Below are 13,776 nucleotides of genomic sequence, written 5' to 3' on the forward strand. Positions count from 1 at the left end.
TCAGACGAGACAGCCACAAATCTTGTATCGTGCGCATCCCTAATAGGTGCAGTTTTCTATTCACAAAACATCTTCCGGGGGGCACACTTAGTAGGACCACTGCTGGTACTCTTTTATTTATTATTATATTATAGACGTATTATTTTGATCTCCTCCCGGGGGGAGTGGCCCCCTAAAATATGTGTGGACGAAACACTGAACAGGCAGTCTGAGAGTCTGGATCCCCCAATTAGCATAATTTCAGGGGGCAAATACACAAAATTATTTGCATTTTGTAGGCTATTCCGAAAAAATCTTCGGACCTCAATGGGTGCATCATTACTTGTGTTTACATTGTGTTACTGCCTGATTTCGAACGTCTATGTTGGAAAGAAACATGAAAGAATTGAATTGTTCTATAGGCATAAGGGGTCCTGAAAAGAATTTTTGCGGAGAAACATGATTTTAAAGTTCTGCCACTGATCGGGGACAAATTACATATAAATTAAGACACACTTTTGTCATTTGTTGTGTATTGAACTAGTGTAACTAAAATTAATAAAGAATTATTTGAAATCAAGTATATCTCAAGAACGATTAAATGGACTAGCTTTGATGGCCATTGAAGATGACATTCTGAATGAAATTGATATGGATGCAATAATAAGAGATTTTGCCAAATTGAAAGCCAGAAAAGTGTCTTTATAACATGAACTTTACAGTAACAAAGAAAACGAGAAATTAAGCTAATTACCATATTTGTATCACTAGAAAACACTATTTAAATATGCTTTTAATGAAGTGTAAGAGCATATCTCTTTGTCAAAATCAAACCTGTGATAATGGTAGACTTGAAGCTCATTAGTTTTATTCTATTTCGACTTTTATGTTTCAACTGTATTTGTCAAAATACATCTTAGGTATACATTTTAGTTGTTTCCTGTGCTTATTTAATAATAATAATAATAATAAAAAGATATAAATTATTAAAACTGGAACTTTGGTCATGATTCATCCACAGTTAATTAGGTTTAATTTTGCCATCTTCCTCTAATACTCACTGGAAGACTGAATTATTATATATTGAAGAAATTTGTAATTGTAACAATTATCTGAAGAATTTTTGTCCATTACAGCATTCAATTATTTTATTATCATATAGGCGGGGCGCCTAAATATTATTTGCTCACAGTTACGAAATGTCTACACCCGCCCCTGTTACTGTTATATATATATATATATATATATATATATAGAGAGAGAGAGAGAGAGAGAGAGAGGGACAAAGTTTTGACTCAGAAAAAGTACTGTTGAACGTACGATGCTACATGGGCTCCTGGAGGGTGCACAATTTACCCCTAAAAATGCTTTCGATCACTGAAATAAATTCCTGCCTACGCCCCTGTAAAGCAGTAACTTTGAGTAGCACGCACGAATAAACCACGCTTACATTTATTATATATAATTAATAAAATCTCATATTAGGACTTACTCTGCACGTCAAACTTTTAACATATGTGACTTTTTAGATTCTGTTCTTCTTCTACTTTATTATTATTATTATTATTATTATTATTATTATTATTATTATTATTATTATTATTATTATTATTATTATTATTATTATTATTATTATAGCTATATGAAGCAATTATCTCGGCAAACTTGGTTAATACACACCATTCAGCAACCGGTAGTTGTAGAAATCTAGCTTTTCTAACAGTAGTTGTTAGCTCAATCGGTAGAGCGCTGAGCCATGGATGCAAGAATTGCGAGTTCGAATCTAGTCTAAGTCAAAAGATTTTTTCCTGATATAATTCTTGAAATGGGAATGTTTCTCTCTCCACCTTTATCTCGTAATTCTGAATAGAGATGTTTGGATGTGAAAGAAAAAGTATACTAGAATATAAGAAAAGAGAGGTAATTCACATGATACCTTTGGCAATTTTTAACTATATTTTCACCTATCTAGGACGTTTCTAAAAAGTTCAGACTTCTAGAGCTTCTTTTCGCTCTCTTATCTGTCCTTTAACTAATTTCTACAGTTACTTAGTGAATCACATATACATATATTACAGATGTCGTATCTCTTTCTCTTCTCTCTACATCATGTCTGGAGGTGAATGTTTTGACAATAGGTTTCAAACACGATTTTAAAAAATAATACGATCTGCGATATCAGTGATACATATTGTGGTGTTTAACTTAACATATAAAACAATAAATAGAAAAACTGAGAATACGAATCTTTTCGTGCACTGATGCTTCAATAGCAGTGAACTGATGCTTCAAATCTGTGTCTTTACTCCCCTCACCTATGTTAATTCCCTAGTCAAAATAAAAACTCTTCAAAATTAATCACAAATTCTTATACAACCATCCCTTCCTTGGAGTACTGCGCGGTCACATACCCGTCACTGCGATGTAAAGGCACTTATGGCGACGAGGATACAACTAACTTAAACACTAAGTTACATCAATATCTGACCACATCTGACAATTAAGGTACAATTCCAACACACTACTCCCAAAATTAATATTGCATAAAACTTTCATTTACTACATCAACAAATTGTTTTCACACAATACATCCTCTTATAGCAAAATATGTGCTATATTTGACAATATTTTCAATAAATCTCATTAGTTATACTCATGGCAAACGTTTTTTTAAATCTCATTCTTGATTGTGCTCTTATGAGTTTGTTGACTCACATCATCAAAATATTTCGAACAGTAAGAGATGAAATGAAGCTCATATTAAAATAGAAACTATGGTTTAATTATTATTGGTATTAATTGATTGTTTTTCTCCTTACCTTATTACTCTCGTTGTTTGAGTCTCTGGTTGTTTTTTATGAGGCCTGTTGGCAGAGTCAAGAAGCCCACTGAGTGCTACACGTCTAAACACTCCTCCATGAGCTTCCTTTATGTAGGTCATCAGTTGACGAACGTCACAATATAGTGCCTTAAGAAAGGAAACAATGTCAAATTAATTATCAGAACGTAGAAATATATGTTACAAAATAAAAATTGTACGAACATTTTGTATTTCTGATATCTGAAATAATTTCCGATTTATCAGATACTTTTACTGAGTATTTGTTTTCAAAAATTCAAATAATTCAATTCTATACCCTTCCCTTAAAGTGTACTTTCCACTCTAACATAGTTTTATGGGGGGAGGGTATAGGATTGTAAAACCCCCTTCATAATAGTTTTTCAAAAAACATTACTTCGTATATAAGTTTCACTCATGTTGAAACTATAAGCATCTTACTGCAACATATGTTTTAAGCCTCTATGATCCTTGAAATGGATATTCGCTAAACTATCGGAAACTATTTCAACTACTAGAAATACAAAAAAGGTTAGTAAATTTAAAAATCAAATTAACCTATTCTGTAATAATTGGAAGAAGAATTTCTATTTTAAATGTGGAATATACTCATCCTTATAAATAATCTTTAATTCCTTGTGGTTCAAACCCAGACAGGGTTATTTACTGGAGGCAAGAAGCGGTTGAAACATAGGACAAAATGATCAAAAATTATGAAAATAATAAAGCATATATTATCAAAGCTGTCAAACATATAATATGAGCGTTCTGAAATGGCAGTCTAGAGTCATTTAGGACTTAAATTTACTGACGATTCTTCATTATTTCGAAGACTAGACTATATATATTCTCAACAACTTTCATATTATGTGGTATTTTCAACTTTTTACACTACATTTTCCTGCGTTTTAACCACTTTCTTGAATATAACAAGGAACTCCGTGAGGGTTTAAAGCATAAGTCACAGAACAATTTCACGAAAATAAACATAAATGTAATTTTTAGTGTACGAAATACTTCCATATTATTCTTGATGTTATTCTAATGTATATTTTCTAAAGCATATAGTTTATATATCTAACGTATATACGTTTTTAAATTTCTTGAATAAAAGAGTTTTTAAATGTTATAGTTTCCTATACATCGGAAACAGCAATATGGTTCTTAAATACAAAAGTATTAGCCATTAATCAGTTTTCTCTAATTATTACATACTACTAATTAAATAATAATAAGTACGTTTATCTATGTTTAGCTCTTTTTTCGATTTCTAATAGTGTTCTGTTAACTTGAATAATGTACTATAAGTTTTACGTATTGAAATATTGTCCTTTATTACAGTTTATTGTCCTCTTGAACTTTTTACAAAATAATCCAGGAATACAAAAACTTCTTTAGGGGTTACACTTGAGTCACCCCTGTACCCGATTCCAGCCATGAGTTAATAAAATCTAAGATTAAAATAATGAGCATTTTCTTTTACCCGATTTTAGTCCAAGATTTTGTTCTCGAGTTTTGGCTGTTTTAAAATTTTTCTCACAAATGTTCGGCTTATCATAACGCTAAAAGGCATCATTTCTACACTAGGTTAGTTTATAGTTCTTGTCTTATCTTAGTGTCAGAAATCACTTCCCAAACGTTCTTTAGTTTAGGAAGTTGTTTAAACACACAATTCTTTAGAGCACACTGTATATTTGGAGGACTACAAATTAGATTATTATTATTATTATTATTATTATTATTATTATTATTATTATTATTATTATTATTATTATTATTATTATTATTATTATTATTATTATTATTAAAATCTTATTTTACAAACTTTTAACAATATTATTTACACTTAGAATATAGGTATGTTTTTGTTAAAAAGGAATATGAAATAGTCCTTTAGATTTGAGTATATAATGGTAATTTAGTGCATTATCACCTAATGACTGAAATTTGTAATTTATTTTTACAGCAAATGGCGTGAGTGCTAAGTTCTAAGATTCTGTTTAATTCTCTAGTTCCTAGTTTACACAAAATACTGAAAAATGAAGTTGTTTCTTTGAGGTTCCAACAATAATCCAAGTGAGTGCATTTTTAATTTAATATTACGTTTATATTGAAACAGAAAACAGCAAGAGTGAATGAAAACACCTAATGTTGAAGGAATAAAAATGAAATGTAATGTTTATCCTCTAAATATACAAGAACAAAATGGAGATTTTATACGAGCAAACAGGTAACACTTACAAAACCACAGAACAAAATCGGCGTATAACAACAAAGACGACAGCATAATTAAAAGAAAGTTAATAGCAAATGTGAAGAAAAAGGTTTATCTTGGATCTTAGGCACAAAGTATGGACCCGAAGTGGTAGGCTAATAGAAAATTGATTTGTGATCATTAGTTTATTACTTAATTCACATGCATTTTTTACTTTATTAAACTATTAAAAAACAACAAATAAAATGATTTTTTTCTTTTCTTAATATGTTTTATTGTTGAAAGTTAGCTTTACAGATGAGTCAATAGTACTGATAACAGGAAAATCATAAGCCGTTTGTAGCGATGTCATGGAGAGTAACTAGTTTCGAAGTGTTCCAAAGAAACTATTGAATAGGTCTGGTAAAGTTATAATATGGAGAGTGGTATCTATGGAAAGTGCAAGGGAACTATTTTGTTGAGAATAACCATGAAAAAGGAATAATAAGAGTATGTATAAAATGTTTAATATTTTAGATAAATTATCAAAATTTCATGCTGGGTGAAACACCCTGCCTAACTCCCAAAATTATTATGATACACTTGCAACCAGTAACAATAATAATAATAAGAAGAAGAATGAAAGAAATGAATATATTGAACTGATCAGGGAATACGCCAGACTTTAATATCACAGAATGGAAGTGGATTATGAACAAGATCATTAGTCCTGTTTGGACTGTTTGCCAACCAATTTGAATATACGGCACTGCATGATTATATTAGAAGTCTATATAGCAATGGTAGCACAGATCATCGAAAGCATCCTAAGACGTTGAGACTTATTTAGACTACTACTAAAGGAGAAGATGCTGCAACTAAATATTAACAATTTCATCCATTTTTAAAAGTAATTAGATGTAAATATTCCAAATATTTATTTGTACAATGTTTTATATTTATATACACGCTGAGCACTAACTAATATAAAATAAAATGCAATAACTTTTCAAAATTCCTAATTCGTTGTTTACAAACATACAATGTTGGCAGATATTTTTGCGTTCAGTTTAACCTTTCATATCTTAAATTAGAAATTTGTTTAATTCAACAGTAACTAACACTAAAAATTTATAGGAAATATTTTTTTTTAATTCTTACCATATTTTCTTGAGTTTTTAGCTCTTTTATAGATCCTACTAATCTTGTAACTAAAGTCTTAAAGATGTTAGCCATAATTTGACCTTCAATTCCCCGGCTTCCACCGCCTCCTAAACCAGCTCCAAAATTCGTTGCATATCCTCCTTGTGACACTACGTCTGGAGACTTACTTGCACTGCGTTTCTGATCTGTAAGCATAACATGATTTTCTTCAACGTGTACGTTTCATAATACATTTTGATTCTAAAATATAAACTTTTTTTTTTTTTTTTAATTTTACAAAATGTACATAGAAACATTGTAATATAGTATCTAATATCTATCCGTTCTATCTCTACCTCTGTCAGTTAAGTACATGTGAGCAAATGTTGTCATCTGACTCTAACCAAATGTGTCCTGTACGAAAAGAAGAATGAAGGAATCAGAAAGAACTGCTCTGTCCAAGTACAAGGGTTTGAAATACAACAACGTTTGGTTGCCAGTAGCCAATTATAGAAGTTAGTGAGTATATCAAAGTAGAATTTATAATTACATGGGAGCATGGGGGGATAATCCAAATTAACAAAAAATTGGCTACTTACCAATGAATCCTCCCTTGGAAAGTTTAAACGCTTTTTTGACATTTCGGAACTCACAGCAGGTTCCATCCTCAGTGGCAAGGTGAAAAGGATTAAAGCGGAAAGGAGATAAAAGGAGTAAAACAAGGAATACCACACCACTAAATAAAAGTAACGTACAAAATGGATTCTGAAATGAGCAGAGCAGAGTAAAAAAGGAATGAACTAAATCAAGAGAACGCGGTGTCTATGTCACGTCACTGTTGCCAGATTCAAAGTATGCATAAAAGGTAGGTACCCATGTTTGATCAATGTTGCCAGTATCAAGGTTCAATGCAGATTTGTATTTATGAATAAAGAACGATTCTTTCATTTCCCGTTTTTTTTTTTTTTTTTTTTTTTAGAACCTATTACCTTAACCTGTTTTATATTGTGTGAATGTTGTTTTAAATGAAGCACTAAACCCGACATGCCTTCTTCTTGGGACTTTTTTGATTGCCTAACATGTTCCTTAACACGCATGTTAATATTGCGTTTCGTTTGGCCAATATATGAGGAGTCACATTCGCATTGGACGCGATAAATACCTGACTTATTTAATGGATCAACAAAATAGCTTTTAAATCCAGTGAGACGTTTTTGGAAACTTTTGGGGGGAATACTTGAGGCAGATATGTTATGCCTTACAAGTATACGTTGAATTTTTGTTGATAATTGTGGAAAATAAGGAATTCCAATCCAAGTTTTTGACTCTTTGAAAGCTACCGTTTTGGGGACTTGCAACGATCTACGTGTTTGTTTAAACCATTTTTGCAAAATACATAGCTTATAACCGATTTCCTGTCCTATTTTATATTAAAACTGTATTTCTTCATTAAGATCTTTTTGACGGTCACAAATTAATAATGCTCTGCGAAAGAAGTTCTTCCAAATATTGGCCTTGTACAGTGGCGGATGAGCTGACTGTTGATGTAAGTAGTGCCTGCATTAGGTTTTCGATATACTTTTGTTATAAATATATTCCTTGTTTTACTCTTTTTATCTCCTTTCCGCTTTAATCCTTTTCACCTTGCCCAGAAAGGAACCAGCTGTAAGTTCCGAAACTTTAAAAAAAAAAAAAAAAAAAAAAAAGTGTTTAAACTTTCCAAGGGAGGATTCATTGGTAAGTAGCCAATTTTTTGTTAATATCAAAGTAGAATTAACCTATGGTTTCTTAATCGCATAGGTGTAAAAGTAAAGACAGAACAACTCAAGTATAGTGCAGTACTCTCAATGCTAATGATTATTTTAGTTATTACCATTTCAAGAAAATCTCACTTCTGAAAGATCCTCCCCAGACGTAGACTGTTTCTTTTTTCTCGTGGAAGCTAATTTGATATTTCAACTTTATTTAACATAGCACAAGTAATATGTTACAAGTATTTGATATTCATCTACCCAAGAATGTTTCAATTATATTTAATACCGTTACAGGAGATTAAAAATATTGCAAACACATTTCTGAGATAACTGAAACATCTATAAGATATGGATACAAGATTCGTTTATTTAGAAACAATAATATTGATAAAAACACTTCTTCTGTTAGAAATATTTGAGAAGTCAAAACTCTGAAGAAGGACACAATTAATTCAGAAACTATAGATTTTTCATTTATTTATATTATTATAGACCTATATGATAGATGTAACGTAAAATATGCTTACTTAAAGGAGAAAGAAGCGAGCTTGGATCCACACAGAACCCTACATACGCATGAAAGAAATCTAAAATATCAGATATCGACTGATTGCGAACTAATTGCCTCAGGAAACGAGAAAACTGTTTCTGACTAGCACGATGTAGTTTGGCCAATATAGTTTGAGCTTGAGATCGAAGGAAGTCTGCTGGAGGGCCTCTGTGGCCATCACCACATCCGTGTGGACATCCTAAATGTTTATACACTCTGAAATAAGATATATACGTAAATGATAGAAAGGATAGTAAATATAGGTAACAAGCATTTTAGTTACGTATAATATTATGCTACGTCTATATATCAGTACAACTAACTGTATGGATAATACACGCCACAGCGAGAAATCTCAACTTTAAACAACTGAATCTTAATTCCAGATTGCCTGTACTCGAACACTCTAAGAATAGGTTTTAGTTTCTTCCTATCTTATTATCTTAATTAATATTTTTGCCAAACTTATTCACTTATGTTTTTAATAGTGTCCATTTATCTACAGGTACGTAAAATGTTCGAATTACAATAAATAAAGAAGAATAACTGGTATTGATTCTTTTTCTTCAATAGAATAAATATACTGCAGTATTTTTTGCTTTAATATTTCTATCAAAAAATCCTCAACTAGATAGATAATATAAAAGTACATAAAATACGAAAACCTGTGTAATGTATGTACTTAAATTAACTTCGTAAACTTATTAAGCAACACTGACATGTGATTGACTTTTAGAAAGTGTCAAAGTCACAATCATAGATTGTTTTTCTTCTTGTACAAAAGTACATGCATACGACAAATTGTTACGAGCATCTTTATATTCTAAATACTCTATATATATTTTCCTTTGTTAAATCATAGTAAGTATAAAAGCATGAAAAAATAAGCTTAGATTTAAAAAAGGAAAAGAGAGCTTAATAATACATTACACAAAAGAAATACAAATATTTCAAGCACACTTACATTTGACAATATGTGGAAAAGATAACACCTGTTACTCCTTTATTTTTAAAGAGGTAACACGCCATTTTACTATACTTTTATGATTTGAAAATATCATTCGTCATTTTCCTACTATTATTAAAATTGTCCACAAATGTTTTATGAATAGTGTAGATATAGATAAAAATATGCTATTATCTCGAGTCATGATATATCTACAGGGTGTTTCAAAACAACACTGACAACGTTTGGGAGGTGATTCCTAACACTAAAATGAGACAAAAAGTATAGACCAACCTGGGTGCACAAATGCTTCCTATCGGACTTATAGGCTGCCGAAAACATGAAAAATGAACTTTAAAGGCCTATATCTCCAAAGTTATGGGACTTCACTTAAAAACTACTATGTGCACTATCCAAAAATACAATTTTCAGAGTTGAAAGGTACTCACGTAACAATTTGTAGAGAGGGAATTCGGCTACGGACATATAATTGGAAGTACTTACCAACTACGTCTATGAAAAATTGTTGCGGAAGTACCGCAGTATTCTGAAACTAGGACATTTGGATAAGGCGCATACCAGTTCCTAAGTGAAGTCTTGACCCGATTACGGTAGGTTCCATAGTTTTGCAGCTACGGATTTTTAAAGTTCATTTTTTCGTGTTTTTGGCAGCCTATAACTCCGAAAGGAAGCCTTTGTGCACCCAGGTTGGTCTATACTTTTTGTCTTATCTTGGTGTCGGGAATCACCTCCCAAACGTTGTCGGTATTGTTTTGAAACACTCTGTATATAATAAAGAGTACTTATCATAATTTAAAGTTTATACGCTATATAATACTATAATGCTAAACTAACCTAACGATACAACTCATTATAAGATTATGTTGAGTACATTTATCGGATGTTTTTGAATCTTTTCTTTCATCACTTGAGTCTTCAGATCTTTTGGATTGATTGTGAGATCTCCCAGCTTCTTCTCTGAGACATTGTTTAAGGACTCCTAATTCCAAAAGAACTTCTAAAACATTTAAGATTGTATCACAAACACGTAGAGTACATACATTGTCTCGTACTGCTACAGAATGCACAGCCTGAAAAATAAATGAAATTTAGCTGTTAGTACCATGATATAAATCACTGTTAGTAAAGAATATATGAGTAGTGTACCATGATATAAATCAATGTTAGTAAAGAATATATGAGTAGTTATTCATTGGAAACAACAATTACAAATCCTCATATTATAGGTATTCTTCCATTATTGGTAGGTCACTTGACGCAACTGAGAAGCTTCCATGCTCCACGGTCTTCCGCTAACTTCTTCTTCACGTACGATTTCTCTGTTTTGATATCGTACATTAATTGTAGTCTCGTTCACCCCCTTTCCACTTTTTCCTGCTACCATACCCTCTAGCACATCTCTCATGATACAGCTCCTTCTTAGCCACTGTTTCGACCAGTTTCTCTTCTTCTTAATAATATTTAAAATTGTTCTTTTCTCCCCCACCATTTTTAAGTCTCTCTAATTCGTTTTGCGCTCGACCCAACTAATTCTCTCCATTCTCCTCCACACACACATTTCTAAAGCTTCCAGATATTTTTCATCACTTTTGTGTAATGTCTATGTTTCTGACCCATAGAGTATAATACTCAACACGAAGCATTTTATGAGTCTTTTTCTCAATTCTTTATTCAAGTCCCACTTCCTCCTAAAGGCTTCTTTTGAAATTCCTATCCTTGCTTTTATTTTACGTTCACACTTCACATCATTACTAGTAATACTACCCAGGTATCGAAAACTAGTCCCTGTTCTATTCTCTTCCCTCCTATGTGTATATTTGACACCGACCGTTTCGTTCCAATCACCATAGGTTTTGCCTTTATCACATTTATTTTCATCCCATGGTTTCCACAGTCCTTCTACAAGTTTTCTAACATCTTGTTGATTTTATCTTCAGATTCCACAACAAGCGCCATATTATCTGCAAACCGTATATACCTAATCATTCTACTTCCTACTGAGATGCCATATTCATTATGTAAGATCATTTTCACTATCTCTTCAAGATACATATTAAATAATGTTGACGAAAGACAACATCCCTGTCGAACTTCTCTTCCAATTGCATTCTCCTCTGTCATTTCCTCCCCTATTCTAACACTCACTTGTTGATTCATATATAGGTTTCTTATGAGTCTTCGATCTTTCCATTCCAACTCAACCTTCTTTAGAACTTCGAACAATCACCAATTAACGCGGTCAAAAGCCTTTTCTAGATCAATGAACACCACATACACTTCTTTCTTTTTCCTTATTACCCTTTCACAGATAACTCTTAATAATCCAATTGCATCTCTCATGCCTTTATCTTCCTACTCAACTTTTCCATTTGTTCTTACATACAACCTTCTGTTCAGAATTTGAAGCAAAACGTTTGCTGTATGTGATATAAGACTTATAGTTCTATAATCCTCAATTCTCTTTGCGTTCGATTTCTTAGTCATCGGTATTATGATCGTCTTCAGGAAGTCTTTTGACCACTTTTCTGTTTCATATATTTCATTTCAAAGTCGGAACTATTCTTTCTTGCCTTTGTCTCCCACATTCTTAATGAATTCCTCTTGAAAATAAGCTTTAAATTTTCTTGTGTTATTAATTTTGAATTTTAGTATTGCGACTGTAGAATTTTTTAGGTAGGTTTTGTATTACAATACCTAGGAACATTTTTTACAAGAATTTCACTTATACACGTACGGAAAAAAATTCAAAATTGCATGATGATAAGCTGAACTTCTTGACTAATCAAATAGGTTTATAGTAAGTACCTAGTAAAAACTACGACATCACGAGTAGTTTTTAATTTTTTAAAAGAAATATAGTTCAAATGAAATTACTTCACACTGATTTAGTTAGAACATTACTCATGAGTTATTAGAAGAGGAATTTATTAAGTTAAATTTTTAGTTTAAATTATGGAATTTAGTCTAGTGCAGAAAAATAACAAATTAAAATCAATGATAATGAAAATTTAACGAAATGAAGATAGGTAGGAAACGAGATGATCTCGAGAACATCCACGAACAAAATGTCATCTATCACAAATTTACATGGTCTAGAATTAAACCATGGCCATTTGCACCAAAGGCGGGTGGCCAACACTGAACCATATAAAAATATGAGTTTGCCACCGTAATAATAACATGCTAATGACAAGATCAAATGTTAAATTGTATCTTGGGGTTAGAATAAAAATATTTTAAGAATAAATAGAATGTTACTCTGAATTATCGGTATCTTTTAAAATGATGATTACGAGTACATTTAGTGAAAGATTTAAGAAAAAATAATTTTATTGTGTGATATTTTCACAAAACGAAGAGCTGAATCTATGTAGATCAGTGTATTTATTTCCGCTAGATAATTTACATAGTAAATGAAGTCCCAATCGAAAATAAAACTTCATTATCAAACTCTTGCATCGAAGTATTAGTACATTTTAACATTTAATAGCTGCTAAAGAATTGTTTTTTACTCTATAAACAAAAACGTTGGAGAATAATGACTTTAATTTCTAGTAGTATTAAACATTGATATTGGAAAAATAAATGAAGACTCGAGTCTAGTTTAACTGTCAACTTCTAGACATTTTCAACATATAGATTTATTGAGTATTTGCAAGAGATGTAGAAGTTCTAGCTTTCTTCAATTTAATCTTAGATATAACATTCGTTAATATAATAAAGGCAACTGATTTTTAAGGAAAGCAAACATTCTATTTTTCAGTAGCTAAGCTATATACGTTGCAGGAACAGGTAAAGAAATGTTGATGTATAATAATGTCCATTAGTTATTTTATTTTTTTTTTATTTTTTATTTTTTAGTAATAATGGCATGAACAAATGCATTGTAACTTCTAATCTTACATTAACTAACTACTCCCTGTTTCTTTCCATCTATTCTTAGATTTCCAAACTATTCTATGCGTAAGTCTCGGAAGTCTTATAAAACAGCTATGTCCACTCATGAATTTGTCCGTAAATAAGTATCCGCGTCAATGGAAAGAGATATCTAGAATCGATTCAGTGTTTACAGAATATGTTCCATTTCATCCGTTAACAATTTAAACGAAACATGAGTTCAGAAACGTTATGGGAAACACAGGTTCTCAGAGACCTATAAGTCAACTGTGTATTAGATTTACTTTCAAATGTATTGAAGGTCTTTTTATATATATGGTATATGAAAGTATAAAATAAAAGAGCCAAATAAACTTTCACAGCAACCAGGGGTGCCACCACTATGTTTTAAAATTTACCACTGAGTCTCAGGGATTCATGTTTCGGTTAAAGTGTTAATGCTCTATTCAAACC

The 13,776-nt window shown here is 31.4% G+C and overlaps 1 protein-coding gene across 1 annotated transcript in view; it reads right to left on the minus strand.

The window, feature by feature from the left end:
- Window positions 1–13,776, minus strand: part of unc80 (unc80, NALCN channel complex subunit) — a gene marked incomplete in the record, with an annotated part of 366,946 nt that overhangs the window by 176,416 nt on the left and 176,754 nt on the right. The window contains 4 exon segments of the mRNA XM_081749034.1: window positions 2,799–2,947; window positions 6,174–6,361; window positions 8,437–8,675; window positions 10,261–10,496. Coding sequence (XP_081605160.1) covers window positions 2,799–2,947; window positions 6,174–6,361; window positions 8,437–8,675; window positions 10,261–10,496 — 812 coding nt within the window.

This window comes from Thermobia domestica, chromosome 2 (assembly GCF_964235325.1).
Source record: "Thermobia domestica chromosome 2, izTheDome1.hap1.1, whole genome shotgun sequence".
NCBI lineage: Eukaryota > Metazoa > Arthropoda > Insecta > Zygentoma > Lepismatidae > Thermobia > Thermobia domestica.